The sequence below is a fragment of the Taeniopygia guttata genome, chromosome 4 (genome assembly GCF_048771995.1).
Source record: "Taeniopygia guttata chromosome 4, bTaeGut7.mat, whole genome shotgun sequence".
NCBI classification, from domain to species: domain Eukaryota; kingdom Metazoa; phylum Chordata; class Aves; order Passeriformes; family Estrildidae; genus Taeniopygia; species Taeniopygia guttata.
Genome location: NC_133028.1, coordinates 52517890 through 52535612, shown reverse-complemented (window position 1 = coordinate 52535612; position 17723 = coordinate 52517890). Strand labels below are relative to the sequence as shown.

General features: G+C 35.5%; 1 protein-coding gene across 9 annotated transcripts in view; it reads left to right on the top strand.

Moving 5' to 3' along the window:
- CCSER1 (coiled-coil serine rich protein 1) overlaps nucleotides 1–17723 on the top strand; it is a 617316-nt gene that overhangs the window by 487472 nt on the left and 112121 nt on the right. For 2 of the 9 annotated variants that reach the window (XM_072928597.1, XM_072928596.1), the window contains one exon: nucleotides 2116–13768. The exons of the other annotated variants lie outside the window; for them this stretch is intronic. In XM_072928597.1, the coding sequence (XP_072784698.1) occupies nucleotides 2116–2142 (27 nt within the window). In that variant the 3' untranslated portion in view covers nucleotides 2143–13768. Of the gene's footprint in view, nucleotides 1–2115; nucleotides 13769–17723 lie in introns of those variants that run through there. 9 annotated transcript variants of the gene reach the window in all.

The window sequence follows — 17723 nt, the reverse complement described above, 5'->3', positions numbered from 1 at the left end:
TATTGCCTGTAATGTGTTTGTAGCTAACAGCTTCTATTGACCCCTTCTTTATTTCTTTGTTGTGTTTTGTTCAACACATCATGAAATGGGGCTGTGCTGTGCACTATAGACTTGCAAGCAGGGAAGAAAATTACATAATGACTCAAAGTCTGGAGGGGAATAAGAATAATGTTACCAGATCATGTGTGTAACATTGTAATGAGTAGTATAGTTAAAACTAAAGAATATATTTTTACTATTCTTCAAATTAATATCTCCTTTGTGCAGACAAAAACAAATCTGGACCTCAAAAAACAAAGAAATGGAAAATCAAACCATGTGATACAAGGCAGACATTACTGAGGCCAGTTGTATTCTTTATAAGACTGACTTTCCTGCTAAATAATTTGAAGAACAAGTCTGTCTGCTGAGTTGGGGAGAAATGGGAACTTTTAGAAATGGATTTCATTCTTATTTTTTTTCTTAAATGCATTGGAATTATTGGTGATAACTAATCTTTCTTTTAAATTAAAATAAATTCCCCTGTCATTCACCAAAACCCCAAGAAATAACAAACAAAATGTGGTAGATATATTTTTTAAAAGAAAAAAGCAAGAAGAGAAAGGTTTGCATTATAATTCCAGATGATCTCTGCTGCATTAACAGTGTTTGCGTGTGAGTGTGCATATTGAATATATAGATCCTCAGAATACCATCAGACTTTGAGATGAGGACTTTCTTACATTCCTTATTTCTGTCTTTCTCCTCCTACCTTGAGTTAATTTCCATCCTAAAGACATTGGTGTCTTCCATATGCATATAATGAGCTACAGCCATGCACTGCATTATTATAATTACTGTGCACTGCATCACACCGCTGAATGTGAAACAGATTCATTATAATATAACATTACAGGCTTATTCATAAGTACAGTGGAGTTTGACTGATGCTTCATTGTTGGCAGTCTTGAAACATGTTGCTTGTGTAAATTCACTGGTGCTGCTCTTGTGTATTCCTAGGAAAACATACAGCATTTGTCTATGAGTGTGGGTCTTGCAAAAGTAACAAAAAATATGATGTCCTTTCTTTTGTGCAATTATCTATGATGTTCGTATCCAACTGAGTATATCTAAGGGAAGGAAAAAATATCAAGGTGCAGCACTCTTCATGAAATATAATTGTGCTCTTATTACAGTTATTTAAGGTAGGGTGGAAAGAATAAATACTACCACTGTGTCCTTCAGAAAAACAATGCTGAAGTTATTTTTCATCCAATATGTATGTCACTTAGCAATCTCCTAAAATGAAAATTTGAATTTCTGCCTGGCTTACTCTCATTTAAATTAGTCCTGCTATTGATTTATATGATTAACAACCTCAGTGAAGACTTTGGGAGCACACTGAAACAACATGCTTTAACATGCTTAGTTATAAATAATCAGCATGTCCACTTCCTTCCTTGTATGGAGCCCCTCTTTGGGGCAAATGATGAAGTATCACAGAATGAAGTGTGAGGGATTTGAATGTAAGGGAAGGTGTGGAAAGCACAGAACATATTTTATGTGGCAAAGACAGGTGTGTAACAAAATTAAGGTGCAGAGCCCTGAAATACATGGAGGAATGGATGATGGTTGGGTTAAGTATGTGGATGGGTAGGTTGGAAAAAGTGATCAGAATTTCCACTCTTTCTTGATGAAATAAAACTAACATTGCTGAAATGATGAGATGTGAGAAGTTTAAAGCAGCGTATATAGAATGTGTCACTGGCTTATCTGTGAAGCAAAAAGAAACAAAAAGCACCCTGTAAATAAGGGAACTCATCACATCCAAGTGAATTATTTCAGCCAGCTGTTTCCTTCTTTTATGTCTTCTGGTAGGCAAAGATTATATGGAACTATGAATATGTTGTGGTAAAGTTCTAACAGGAAGCTACAATTAGAACTTGGACATCCTGAGCTTGTCTTCCAGTCATTGGGAATAACTTTTTTCTGGTATTTGCAAAGCATTGGATGTTACTGTTCATGTTCAAAAATGGGAAATGAGGGAGTGTGGGAATCCAGATCAGCAATGCTACTGAATGAGTGTTGTGTCCTGTTACACTGAAACTGAAAGGTAGCAGGAATGTTTTCTTCCAGGTGCTGCCACCAGTGATCCTACAGTAACTCTACTGCAGTGGAAGAGGCAAGAGTAATCTGATCTCAGTTCATGCAAGATGTTTTAGACTACAGGGCACTTGTGGCTGCTTCACCTCCAGAGTGACCGGGGTGGCTCAGTGGTGGCGATGGAAGTCACTGGGAATCCACCTCTGGGCATCCAAAGCTGTTGTGGACATTGAGTGGCATCTGTGCCAATGCTGTGTTATGACATTTGCTCTTGGAGCTCAGAGTCCAGAGGTGAAATGTGGAAAAGCAATGAGTGGTTGAGACTGAGTTTTTGTTTATAAGCTTTTTTAAAATAAATGTCTACTCATAGGGCGTTTGAACACTCTGGGTATAAACTCTGAGACACCGAGTATAACGATAGCAAATGAATTACAATATGGGAGTTAAGTCTCCTCTCCACAAGATAAAAACTTGTCTTCTGAATTTGAATAGATTGCAACTTAGTTTCTATTTTACCATAAAGCCAGGACTGGGGAAAAAAGGAAGGTACAATTCAAACTAACAAAAAATATGTAATTAGCAACAAAATAAGATGCAAGGACAGAAGGTAAACTGAAAGGGGAGTCTACGGTCAATATAGATGTCCTCAAAAGTGTAATGATAGGTGTTTGACAGAGCAGACATTGGAGACAGACATACTGATAGACATACTCATTAGTGTATGGCTAACCTAAAGGCAAAACACAGATTTGCAAAGTACAGTTATGACTGAATAAAATGTAGTATCACAACAAAATGTAGCTGCAGATTTTTTGGCAGAATTGCACTACAATTGCCTTAGGAGAAAAAAACTCTCATGTTTTCTCCTGTTGCTTGTTCATCATGTGAAGTGGAAGCACAAACATGCCAGTGAAATAGATGGAGTAGAGTAAACCCCACGGTTCTGAAAACAAGGGTTTTTTTGCAAGATTTCCTTCAAACCACACTCTTTTCATGCAAAAGTATATGTTAGAGTCAGGATTACAGGTTTACATCAAGTGTTAAAGCAATGTGGATCTTGCACCAGATGAGAAAGCTTTAACATTTTTGTATCTGTGGTCCTTTTTGTAAGGACTTTATTCCAAACAAAGACTTTATTCCAAATGTTACCCAAATTAAATGTGATGGTGGTAGTACTTTTAAAAAAATATATATTTTCATTTACATGTAATTTGGGAAATGAAAAATGCTTACCTGCTTTGATTAGCACTATTTAGAAGAAACCAATTGGAAGAAATAGCATAGAAAGAGCCTTGCTATAATAGATGTTCCTGAAAGAGAGTAGGAAGGCATCAAAAATCAATACAGTTATGTGGCACGTGACAATCAACTTTACCGACAGAAAAAAAATTGATCAGATGCTTGAAATAGCCACATAATATCCAAAGAATTTCATACCGTCTAGTGAGAGGAAAAGCGCCAGAACTGAGTGCAGTTAAACATATCTGCTAGGCTTGGAATTTCATACAATAAAAAATTAAAAACAAACAAACCTAACATCAAAATTAAGGGATTCTTAGTTGGTTTATAAATGATATTTTAATGTTGCACTCTCCTGAAGTTTAATTGAGTAGGAAAAATATGAATATGTCAGAGTTTTAAATTGCAGTGTTTTTAATTACAGCAGAAAATATGTGGAACTGAAATTAGGAGAGTTAAGTTCCTAATGTAGACAGCTTTACTTGTCCACTGTCAAGTTATTTCAAAGCACTAGACAGCTTCTTTGGTCAACCAGAAGGAGAAAACAAGGAAATAAAAAACTGCTGAGAAGTTAACGTCTTTTTTTGACTCATGGCTTATTGAAGAGGAAGAAGCCTTTTTCAATAGATTGGTTTTCTGATAAAAGAGAAAAATCCAAGGTGGTTGTGGTGAATGAGTGAGTTGTGAATGAAAAGATTTGAAACGTTCTATTTCAGAGTTTTAAAGACCTTCATGATGAATAGGCTCACATACTAGAGAAAACAGAGTCTCTTGGGAAAAAGTACTGGCAGTTATTTTCTTGTAGAGTTGATCAGTATTATCTTGGTTAAAGCAATGCTTTATAAAAGCTTATTAAAAATGCCTCCATGTTTGTAGAGTCATACCATGGTAATAAAGGTTTATCTATGAGAATTGCCTTCTATATAGGATAAAAAGTGTAAGCATAGGAAAATAGATCAGTGTATTTTGAGCTTTAGGAGAAAGCTTTATCCTCACAGAAGGATGCAAAACTCACCTTCCAATCACAGGCCAGATGTGAGTTTTCCAGACTGAACATCTGACTTAAAAAAAAATGCTATAGTATATTAAGCTCAGATATATATTCCATTACTGTTTGGGTAGAGCATAGAACTGTATCTGGCTAATTGAGAAAAAATTCCAGTCAGGTTTTCATTCACTTTCAAGAAAATTAAACAACAGTATTAGAAATAAATTATGTAAATAGTAATAATCTTTAGTTGGTTTACATTTTTGGCTCATAATTCTTCATTGTACTATTTCCAAAAAAGGCCTCATCTGACAGTCACCTGCTAAATTCAATTTAAAACTTCATCTGAAAATTATCTATTTAACTGAATAATCTTTCTATCAGGTTTTTTACTTCAGTAATATGTTCTTAGTGATTTAGGCTTATTGTAATGTAATCAAAAGTTATAGCCCTATTAATTCCAGTGAATGTAAGATCATGCTCTGCTTTTGCAAAATGAGGAAATGTATATTCTGACAGCTGTTTTATTAATATATTATTATTTTTTTTAAGTCTTTCATTTGTGGGAGAGAATTCTAATTATTTGAACGGCAACTTCTGCTTTCATTCCTGTTTCCATGGAAACAACATTAGCACAATGAAAATTTTTTAAAAGTGATTATTTTAAAACATTGGAGACTGGAGATTTCATTTAGGGAATTTGGAACCCACTAATAAAAACCATAGAACTTAGATATAAAATAGAAATAAAAACTTTCTGTCACACTACGACATGCAATAACTCACACATTCACTCAAGATGCAAAAGAAGGAAAAAAGGAAGTTTTATTTCTGACTTCACAATATATAGAATTTCAAAAGTGACAGTGAATTGGAGGAAGAAATTGACACCCCTCCAACCACACTGGTATAATCACATCTTCCTATCCTGCATTCTTAGACTTTATTACACCTCAGTCAAGAGAGAGTATGGAAGCCATGAGCTTGAAGAATCGCTTTTTTCTGTTTGTTGTCCTTGCTTTCACTGCCTTTTATAGTGTGTAAAAATGAGATGCATTGTTTTGCACTTACTTTGAAAATTAAAAGATGACAACTGAGGTAATCCATTGAAATTAAGGAAGCTCTTGCTAAGGACATTTTAAACCACTAGGAGATTTTTAAAAGAAAGCATTTTCTGGGCTGCTTGAGCTGCTTCAAGTTCCTGTAATTGAATGTTTCTGAAAATTTTCTCTTCAAAACATCCATAAAATAAGTAAAATCTAATTAGTAAAGACTTATTTTGAAGTAATTTCTGTATGAAACGCTTTAATATTTTGTGGGTTTGTAAACTCTTTGTTCCCATGAAAATAAGCAGAAATGGCAGCTTCCAACAGGTATTAAGCTTTTGGGTTTTTTTTTTTTAATTTTTATTAGTAATTTCTGTGGTGACGATGTCTGTGGTCAATACAAAATGGAAGAAAGTCTCTAGGATCTCTTTCCCTCTAGCATCTCAGAAAAAATACATAATTAAAATTATTAATAACTCCTTTCCTAAAAAGTCTGAGCTCTGTATTTTCATTAAAAAATACAGAAATTAAAATTTTTTCATTAAAAAATTAAATTAAAAATAAATTTTAAAATTTTAATTAAAAAATTAAATTAAAAATTAAATTTTCTTTCATTAAAAAATACAGAAATCCGTTAAACTTTTCCATGAACAAGGAGTTGACAATTCCATATATCTAATGCTGGAATTTGTGTCTGTCACAAACAGAAGGCAGTGAAGGAAAACATAGAAACCCGTTCCAGCCAAGGCTTTAGAGTCTGTAATTTGGGAAGCACTTCTGCTGATGGAAAGAAGGGGGAAAATGCACAGTCTCTGAAGCTACATCTTTCTTTCAAGTTTATTTTCTGTTTTCCAATTCATGTGCAGTTAGTCTAAGAAACTTTAGCTACTAAACCTGGTAATTTATCTTTTTAAGTGGCTAATGATTGCTTTCAGGTTTTCCATATGAGATTGACTTTCCCAAGTGATGATACTTTTTTTAATTCTAAAAATAAGGTTAACACAGTAAATAAATCTTCAATTAAAGTAATATTTAATTCTAGGCCTAACAAAATATTTCTGATTGATTTGATCACTTTAATTCAGGCATCGAACTGAAGAGTCCCTTATTCACCTAACTCAATTTTGAGTAATGAAATTGAATCTCTGATAGATCTCCTTCAGGAGTAAACTCTGAATTTCATTTATTCTGAATAAATTACATCTCAAAGTAATCCTCTTTCTGATTAGTTAGTTATCTAAAACCTGACAGTGATTTTTTAATTCTTTTTTTTTTTAGAGCTATATTTGAATTGTAATGACTTGTCAGTGTAGCCATGTGTTAACTTACGCTTTGTCAGTGGAGTAATTTCCCTCATTCAGTGCTTCCCCTTTGCCCACTGTACTATTACTGCTGTTTCGGGACTTTTTCACACAAAAAATCCATCTTTCTCTAGTGACCATATACTCTGCTATAGTAATAGTGATACATACATTCAGATTGTCTGTTGAAAAATTTGCTATGAAAAACTTGTCCTACTACCAGCTTAGCTGTTTGTTTTTTATAAATATTCTGTTGATCACATAGTTACCAGATGTTTATATAAGAAAAGCATCAGGAAAATTAAGAATTACTTACTTTATGTCATTAATGAGAACAACAGAGTGGAAGAAATAGAAACATAGAAATTCAAAATAAGGCTTCCAGTGAAAGAAACTGGTAGAGAAAGGATAAGAAAGAATGAATGTGAAGAAGAGTGCACATTTTTGCTCAGAAAATATGAAACTTGAGGCTAAAAGACTCTTTCTCAGGACCTTTGAGTTGTCAGAGGCTTCATGGCTTCAGATACCAGTCTTCTCATTGATGTTGGAGCAGACTTGAGCAAAGCAGTCTCAGGCAGAATTTAAACTAAGGAACATACTTACCCACGTTTTTCTCATGTATATGTGCAGTCATAAAAAAAAAAAAATATTCTAAGATGTGAGGAGTTACAAAATCATTTTATGATGACTTACAACCTAGACACTTGTATTTTCATTACCTTGGGTGACATTCAGCATTTCCAATTATGGAGACTGCATTTGCTTTTTGGTTAATCATTATTATGAATAGTGCTTTTCTCTCATGTACTTAAGTGAAAAACTGTTGTATTGATTGTTTTGGTAAGTAGTTCTGTATTCAGAGAATTAATGGAATTTGGGAGTGCTAAAGATGGTTTCTTAAATTACTGAAAGCCTAAATAGGCAAGTCGGTGTTCAAAAGTTTCCAAGACATTCCCATTAGCATCCATTAAATGCAGTGAAGAAATTTCATGGATCTACACTTCCTGCCACATGCTCGTTGTTGCATACGTGACCAGAGATAGCAAGAATCTATTTTGTTTGGCATTGCTAAAGATTTATATAGGCTGAATAATGAACTATGGCATTTTTTTACTCTTCTGATACAGCTGTTGAATCATTAACAGTTTTCTGTATTGTATTTAAATCTATCGAATAGATTAAAAAAACACTGCCTTTAATCAGCATGGCATCATTTTTTGTCCCAGATTTCCCTTCTGAAATTTTGCAAGTATTATTATTGCAATCGCTATTGCATTTTATCAGTAGTGGAAAAAGCAAATTGACAGACATTTTGCTTTAGATGGTTGAAAGGAGTTAAATGTTGGAGTAAAAATATTCGCCATTTCTCTGTGTTATTCAAGCATGTATGTGAATGCCCCTTTTGCTGGTCTCTCCCTTACAGACAAGAGACAGTCTGTACCTTTCTAGAGAGAAGCTGCACAAATTATCTACTCTGTTGCTTTCTTATAAACACCATGGATTTTATATGCTTCATAGACCACAAATTAGAATTACTTGTTTTCACTGTTTTTAAGACATTGCTAATGCTTGAATTATCTGTGGGTATTTATCAAGTTTTTATCAAGGAATTACAAATGAATGTGGTATGGATTGCTAAAAAATGAATATTTGGCATCATGCAGTTTTAGGCAGCATTATATATAATACTTTTAAATATCACCTTAATTTATTCCTCATCCAGTTATTTTTCTAAGATTTTTTTTTTCCTTTTCATCCATTCATTTTCTAACATCTGCAAAGTATCTGCTGCTTTGCTTTTGTAGAAAAATCAATTCATTATTGTCATTTGGTCATACTGCTGAAGTTCAAACACACAGGAAAAGAATGAGAGGCTTTTATATGCTTTGTTAGAGTCATCTATTGTTGGGAAATAAATATCTGCTGAATGTTTTCTGGAAGCTATTTCAAGCATTTGTTATAAGAAAATACAATAAAAGTGGTATAGTAAGCCTTGTTAAGCTTTTCTGTAAAGTAACAATAATTTTTAGATCCCTTCTCTTCAAAATGCTAATAAATTGCCTCTGTTTGGTTCTTAAAATAGCATATTAGATGAACTTTGCTTCTTTCAGAACTTTTTTTAAAGGGTAAGTAATTTTGTTGACATTTCCCTGTGTATCTGATCTTCAGGGTTTTAGAAGTCCAAAGAAAAGAGATGTAAAAATGAACATAGTAAAAATGAACTCTACCATAGATATTAAAGATGTATATGGTCGGTTTTATTACTTATTTTAAAATTACATGTTTTGGTAGTGATAAACTGTCCTCTGTACTATTAGTATAGCTGAAGAAACCCACTGGTAATTCCCAAGTGGAAAGACTTGTTCAATTTCTCTTGTGGAGTCTGTCACACTTCTGCCACAGCCTCCTGCCAGCTCTCTGGGAATGACTCTAGACCTAGACTAACAAACCAAAAAGTAGAAATGCTTCATGACTTCTATTGTGTCAATTTCCCTCTTTCCCCTCTCTAGCAAAAGGATGCAGTATTGCATGTTTTTACAGGTAAAAACTGTAAGAAGAGCTAACAGAGACCATTTTTTGTTAGGATAGTGAGTATATGCATAAAGTAGGCCTCATGCTAGCATTTACTATTTTACTCATCGGATTAGCACCATTACCCCTGGGCTGCTTATATTTAGTTGTTATGTGTAGGCTGACATTGAAGTTTAGGGATCAGGCATTTAAGCGAACTGAAGCATGACTCCAAACAAGCAAAACAGATGCACGCAAACAGAGGTGTTTGGGAGACAAGCACAGGCAGTGGTACAAAGGTGTGATTCACTAGATAGACACAGAAACAGTTCAGAAGCACGAATTCATGTCCTTGTGTATTTCTCCCAGGAAGACTGAGGGTGGATCAGCCTGCAATAGTTGTGGATTTATGTACAGAACAGTCCCTTCTGTTCCAGTGCTGTGTGTCCCTGCTTGCTTCTTGGGCTGTCCTTTCAACACAACCAGGTCTTGCTGACTGTATTTTATCTCCTGTAACATCAAAAATAGTTCCTGATGTGAAAAGCCTTATTATTCTATTTATTCATAGTGGGTTTTTTTCCAAAAAGAAATAAAAATCTGTGGAGGTAGAAAAAAGAGAATTTATTGCTGTGGGATCAGGTTGGTCTGTACTTATCACTAGCTACTGTTTTGTAATCCTCACTTGCTTACAGTTTCTGTCTGAATTTTCCACTCTGAGCTACTGTTTTTGTAGATAAAACTTTGATGGAAATGATCAGTGTGTTGTCATTTTTCTCACTGGGGCTTGGAAAAAGCTTTTGAGGTTTGAATTCATTTGGGATTTGGCTATCTTGGCCATGTGCAGTGTATCTGATACTGTCAGTATTGCCTACTCACCTGAATGAATTATAATCTATATAATATAAGCTATTTCTAATATTCATTAGAAAGGGTTAAGGAGTCCTCCCATGAAGAACACAGAGGCTGAGGCCAAACAGGCCTTTTTTTTTTTTTTCCCCCCTTTAATTTTTAGCTTACATGGAGACCTCCTGTTGCCTTACCTTGTTTTGTAGCCCTCAGCTGTGGCATGTGTAGTGGTGTCTGCACATGGCTGATGATCTTGCCTACCAGTTTATGACTGTGACTTAGTTTTGCTTGCAGTCTAGTTGTTATTTTAGCTTCATTGACTGTGTGAACCTTTTCTCGGACAATGGCATGTAAACATATACTGGATTCAGCTAAAGATTTTTGTTGGTCTGTTCATGTTCCTTGGCTGGGTAATTTGAAAAAATTGCAATTATTAGTACCATAGAAAATATGGTAAAGCTGGCCTGTTGTCACCTAGCTGTAAACCCCTGAAGTTTTGTCTTTCAGCAACAGTGACTGTTTGCAAGTTGAAAATTTTATCTAACCTTACAAACAAGCTTAGAGTCACTTCTCTAAGCTGTGTTAATTAAAACAAAGCAACTGCTACTGCAGGCTGGGAGCAGTATGGCTGTTCTTTAGCAAAGCATAAAAGTGCATAAGCCTCCCCCTTTATATTTTTTGTCTTATTTTGTCTCATGTAGCAAGAGTTAACGATGTAGGTGCCATAACTGGATGACAGTAGCAATCATATGTTTATTTTGTTCTAGTGGCACCCCTTGACTTAATCTCAGGCATCCTAAGAGAGTAGGACACTGAGACACGGGAGGTGGGATGCTCACCTGGAGGGCTGTGTGTCCTACTTTTCACCTTCTACATACAAGATTTTTTTTTTTCCCCCTAATGTGCCTTTCAGCCAGAGAAGTGGTTGTACATGCTTCACTTCAGGGGTGTGAGTAGAAGAAAGTGAGACTGTTCCTATGTAGGAATAAATGTTTCTCTGTTCTTGGATATGTTTCCACCCCATGGCCGGTTTTGTGTCCTCTTGCCCCAGCACTAACCACACAGCAGGAGAATCAGGGCATTTAGGTGGGTTTTATGTGTTGCAGTGAAGGAGTTTTATTAATTTATAAAACACTGAGAAAACTTTGGACAATATCACATCCGGATGTGAAACTTGCCAGCAAGTTGCAGATCCACTTCACTGAGAGCTTTGAGGATGCAATTATTTCATATAGCTATCCAGGTCAAATATGAGCGTGGGTCTCAAGATTTGAAAAATTATTTCTCTACTCATCTTTGTGAAGTAGAATCTGACTTTGGATTCAAAGACAATATCTTTTGTTGTTTATTAAATATTATGTTTATGGCACTATAAATACTTCATATATTTTTAAATGAACTGTCAAATGCAGCCACAGACTAAAATGGGAGTCACATCTGGACATTTTACAGTTCACTTTTACTTCCGTGCTAAAATTTAAATGCAATTTGTGAAATAAGTCATATAGAATAAAACAATAATGTGGAAAATACCCTCCAGTATTAATTTGTCTGCAAATTAATTTGAAGGAAAATTACTGAGTCTGAGCACTTCTGTGTGCCAAATGTGTGTTTCATGGCCGTAAGCACAGGATGCCTCACTCCATATTCAGCATTTACTTTTACACTGAGCAACCACTGCAGGAAGATGGTTTTTCCTAATGGATTTATAATGACATGGAACAAACATTCCCTAAAAAAACCCTAACAAAATAATTGCAGGATGAGGTGCTATATTGTTACAGTTTTTCAGGTGTACTCTTTAACCAGTTGCCTTGCTTCTGAATTAGGTGGAAAATAAAGCAAGACAAATATGAAGAAATTCTTCATACTGCTTATTTAGTAGCTGTTTGAAGACTGATTTGGAATTTTTTTTTTCCTTTGAAAAACAACAGGCAGAAGGCAATTTAAATACTGTAATTTATCTTTGATGGATGATGCATTTAAAGTAGCTGGAAGCAAATAATTGGAGCATGTAGCAATTAACATTCTGATCCCACTAAGGGAGCTGCATGTGCTGACCCTCACCATCGGAATGTGGCTCTAAACAGGTATGAGGTCTAGTGCTAGCTAGACTTCAGCTTCAAAGGGAAGTTGTTGCACTTTCCTATGCTGATTTGAAATGAAATGCCAAATGAATCTGTGAAGGGGTTTCTAGCCCATCCAGATTAAGGTGGCCAAGTCTTGTGCTGCAAAAAAAAAATCCACAAGCCTTTGGGAAGGCATGAAAGGAGTCATGACTCAGTGACATGTCAAGCCCTGTCCTTCCTTAGTCTAAATAATATTAACTGAGTATTATCTAAACCATGTAAATCCTTCTCATTGTTGATGTGGAATCCCTCTACAGGTATCCTGTGTTTTTCTTAATCTGTTTTATTAATGCTTGGTGGAGGAGCATCAGTGGCAGCAGAGGGACTCTGCTGATTCCTTAAATTATTTCCTTGAGGACAGTACAGCTGAAGTACAAGTTTGTGGTGCAGAATGGCCTTTGTGTCCCCTGGAATCAGCTGCTGGCAAGGAAACAATGCAGGTCCTCTCAGGTAAACAGAATACTTCACAATCAGACCTCTGAAGTAAAACACAAAATGGTTCATGTAGTTTTACACTCCCCATTGAAATCAGTGATAAGAATGCAAATCTGTAAAACTAGACAGAGCTGTTACAATCCTATTTCCAGTACATACTTTGCAAAAGCTTCACGGTGATTCACATTACAAAATTTTGCATGCTGGTTTCACCTTGACATCCTGACGTCAAAAGTATTAAATGCTTATTTGTGCTTCAAGCAAACATTAAGAGCTTTCTTCAGACTTAGGTTAAATTTTCCGCTTTTGGTTTTTTTTGTTTTGTTTTTTTTTTTTTTGTCAAGTATCCTTGGAGATTTTAACTTTGATTTGAATTTTGTCCATTGTAAATTTAGTTATAAACTGTAACTTTCTCAATGAGAAAGTTTAAAGGCTTGTCTTTTTTGCTTTACTTTGACAGTGGAATGCTGATCCACTCATGTCAGTGATTTTTGCATTTGTTCCATTGACATTAATGATTTTTGCTCTACCAGCATTTTAAGTTTTGGGGGTTTGTCTATTCTTTTTTTGTTTTGTTTTGTTTGCCAGTTAATTTTTTTCCTTGGTTGTTTGCATGCTTGACATTTATAAATATATATTTCACAGGTTTGAAGTTACCTACCTTCTTAAGACCAGAAGCTCATAATAGGCAGTTTGATTAGACATTGTTATTGTCTTATAATTTGGGATAGCTTATGATTTTAACTAAATTTTGATGTATAGGATTACTATTAATATGTATTTTATGTAATGACAGCACTAGGGAAGGACTGTTCTCTACCCAGATCAGTGAATTGCTAAACTGAAGGAGAGATACAGGTGTTCTTGTCCTCATTTAGTTGAAGAGCTTCACCAAACCCTACACAAAGTAGGGTTGTAAATAATTTGGTTGAAGTATGAAGAGTAACATATTTTTAATAATGTAACAGGTATAATTATATTTGAGGCTTAACATCTTCAATAAACATTACTAGGTTGTGCCCAGCCCTAGGTCAGGCCAAAAAGTGTGACTATTTTTATGACTTCTCTGGAAAATCTGTTGATATCAGAAGTAATTTTGGTAGTTTCCCACTCCCTTATAAATCACTCTATATTATCTGATGCCATTAAGCATCCCCACATTACTCTGTAGTTTTTTTAACAGGATGAAAAGGCAGGAAAAAAGCTGAAAAAACATCTTTTATACCCTTGGTGCAGATCTGTCTGAGATAAGAGCCCACTTACAATTTTTGTGTTAGCAGTAGGGGTGTCACATCAAATAAAATGAAATCTTACACTGAGTGTTCCAGTTAAAGTAATTCCATAAAGTCGACCTAAACCTTTGGTGGAAGAAAAATTTCTGTTTGTCAGTGAAGCTTAAATAATTGACTTGAGGACTCAGTGTTTTTAGTTTTCTTGGTAATCCATCATAACTTTCAAGCCAGAGACATCACAGTCTCATCAAAGTTCTGCTCCTTGCTGTGACTGATTTCAAGACAAGCTTTCTGATGTACACAGCAATGAAAAGTAAAGAATGTAGAATGATAAAATACATAAAAATTAATGGATTCCTTTATTGCACTCTAAATTGCACTACATAAATATTTTTGAAATGTGCATTCACCTATAATTTTAACCTCTTTTACCCTATCTGTACCTTTTTTACCACTATTATTATTAGAGACCAGAGCATTGTTTGAAGGACTACATTCTGAGATTGAGACAGCAGGCAAATATCAAAACCTTAAGCAATTATTTATGCTCAGCTACATCTATTTGGACTTGTCTGGATGGATGTTAATTCCTGTGTGCATATCTAGTTTGGCTCATTGAGACCAGTTTAACTATTTCCTGACTGATTTCAAGTCATCTGGTTAATTCCAACAGTTGCAGGCTGGATATTACCTGAGTATTCATATTTTTTGTGCCAAACAAAGAAAAACTACTAAACACCTTGCTTCCTTTGTTAAGTAATTTTTTGTATGTCTGAGCATAAGGCAAATTCAGCAAAATCAAAAATACTTTGTCTGCTGAGTCAATTCCCAGCTTCCGCTTATCTTCCTCTTTCAGGTCTTACCCTCAGTTTCAGGTATGGACTGTTTTTTACCTACTCCCTGAAAAACCCGTGCATATTTATTCAAATATAACAGACCTCATAAACAGTGTTACTTTGACCATTCGTCTATTCTTTTCTGTTTGCTCTGGTTTGCTGATTTTAATTTTTTTTTTTTATGGTTTAAACCAGATACTCCTCAAGGTTCAAGTTCTATGAAAAATTGTAAAATATCTAGGCTATACTGCTGTGTTAAATTCATAATGGTTTAGGTTCCATTTATTGATAATAAGTAACCAAGTCACTCACAGCATTCTTTTTGAGTGAAGAATAAATGAGGTTGTATCTCTCAGGAGGTGATCCTGTAATAATTTGCTTATTTAAAAAGATATTGTTTGCATTCTTTCTTGTAAGAGCTATAATATGAGAAGAATATAGTGTAAAATGAGGGAAAAATGTTGAAGTGGCATATTTTAGTGTTTTTTTCAAGATGCCTCCTAAGAAACAGCTCTGTTTTATATTTAGAAAACTTCGGTGTCTGCGGAACATCATTATACGTGATATATGAACTTTAATACAAGAAAATTGTGGGTTCAGACATAATACAGTCATTAAGTTATATTCAGATATCATTGCTTAAGTGCTCAAAGGCTTCAAAGTCAATGCAAATCATTGGATCCTGGAGTGAACTTACTTGATAAACTGCTGTGTTCTTCATTGTGCAAAGCAGTGGAGATTGCTGGCACTATCGATTTTAATACTGGAAAACAGAAAGATGATCTCTCAGGGGAGCTTGCCCTTTTAAATAGCAATGTGAGCGTTAAAATTACACCTTTATTTAATATTAGTGCTTGAAGGGAAACTTCAGAAGAGAAGTAGCATTTATTCACTGTTTGAATCAAGGTGCCGTGTCATAGGTAGTGTCATACTCAACAACATTTTATAAGTCTATGAAGGGCTCCACAAACATAGCAAATTTCAAATCTAAACCAACAGCTATGAGTTTTAGATGTGTATCCATGTATTTATGGGAGTGGAACACTAACTGATACTTAGTAGTAGAAGATGTAGTAGCAAGAGGTGGCAGTAAAATGATGTGTAAGGAGGAAAGAGACAAGAAAACAATATGTTTCATTCAGTATGGAGACAAGAAGTAAATAACTACTTTATAATTGTGTGTTACTCTATATAATTGAGATTCTTCTTGGAGAAAAGTAAATAAGAATATCTGGGAAGTACTCTACTTCAGTAATTGATTAAAAGGGTCAACAAATTAGGCATGTACTGTCTTACACACAGGAAACTATTCCTGAGGCATTGGTTCTCACAGAAGATGTTTTTGATGGTGGGCTTAGTCAGGATAATGAACTACTAGAATTATAGATGATATGTCTCGGGAAAGATTTCTTTGAATACTAATCATCTTGTGGTGCTAGGTATACCTGTTTAGTGACTTTTGGTGTAGGTGCTCCAATAGGATAGTAAGTGACATTGAATGATATCCTGGGTGTACCATCACCAGTACTCTATTATTACAGTAAATTCCTGTATGTTATTCAGGTAGTTCTTAAAAAGTGTGACCTGTTTCATATAGGTGAAGGTAGCTCTTCCAGGAACAGAAATAATTAATACTGTGTTTATTTGCATAAGAGTACCTAATTTGCAGGTTTTAGATTGAGCTGTAGGGTGGCAAAAAGTAAATGGCACCTGAAGTTTCATTTCACCACCACAAAATTTTAGTTTGTACAGCTAGGGGTTAAATGTGGATTTTAATTCCCATTTTTGTGGCTTTTATCAGTGCTCAGCTGGTGAATGGAGCAAGAGCTCTTAATTGGAAAAGGATGTTTTGTTCTAGGCTGATCAGGGTAACATGATTTGTACTTCTCTCCTTTCACAGAGGAATTCCTGTGACGGATTAAGCATCTCTACTGAGTTGTTAAGCCTGAAGAGTTCAGGGTATTCCTTACCCCTCAGTATTAATCCAGTTAGTCTATCCATAGCAGAGAGAGAAAAACTAATAGTTGTGTGCCCTGCTCCTGCTGTGCTGTAGGATGCAGTTCTGCAGCTTCATATGTGGACTCTGTGTGTGTCTATAATATTGTTTCCTTTGTTTCAGTTTTCCTAACCTCATTAAGAAAATTTGTCATCTTAGAGACTAGAATTGGAGGAGAAAGTTATTCCCAGACAGGCTGTAACCTCATCATTCATTCACATCTGGTGAATAACGCAAAGCATGTAAGGAGGATGAAGGATACGGTATCATGGGAGCCAGCAGCTGAGTGAGTTCATGTACAGAAATAATACAACTAAACAACTTGTTCAACTGAGTATTAAAGGGTTAAGTCAAGGTAAGGGGCACCTGAACATGCACGGTGTCAGACACTGCTTGAACGTGAAGGAGCAATACAGGAGGGGCAGATGGCACAGCCAGGGCCCAGAGCTCAGCTGGTTCGCTTTGAGGCTCTGTCTTTGTGCATGTGCAGGATTGTGGCTGACTCACAGGGGAGTCAGTCCAGCCCTGTACAATTATAAAGCAATGATAATTTTGTAGTCTTTAACTTTAAGAATGTTGTGGCTTTTTGGAGGAAGCTTTTCATTATATTCCAGCAAATTTACGATAGGTGGTGGTAGTGTTAAGAGATGAAAAATGTTTGACTACAGAAATGAAATACAAAATTTGGGGATGAGATACTGCATTATAATGAATAATAAACTTCTCAGCTGTCTTTTAAGTTCATTTAAACCTGTAGTACCTTATCAAGCAAAAGAAAGATACTGCAATATTTTTGTAAAAAAGTAGAGACCTCTTAAATTTTTACATTGATTGGAGAATGCCAGTACCAGGTTTCTCAGAGGTAACACAAGGAAACAGAAGTTGACATTTGCTGTCAACAGAAGTTGACAGGAGTCAGTACTGAGAGTCAGTCAAGACAGAGGAAAGGCCAGAGAGGTGTGCGGCTTTCGGGGGTCACTTGCAGCTGTCCCCCGTCCTTCCCCGGCCCCCCGGGACCCCTCCGGCTAGCTGTCCCCTCAGGGGACCGGGGTTTGCCGCGGTCCCGCTGCACTGGGCTTACC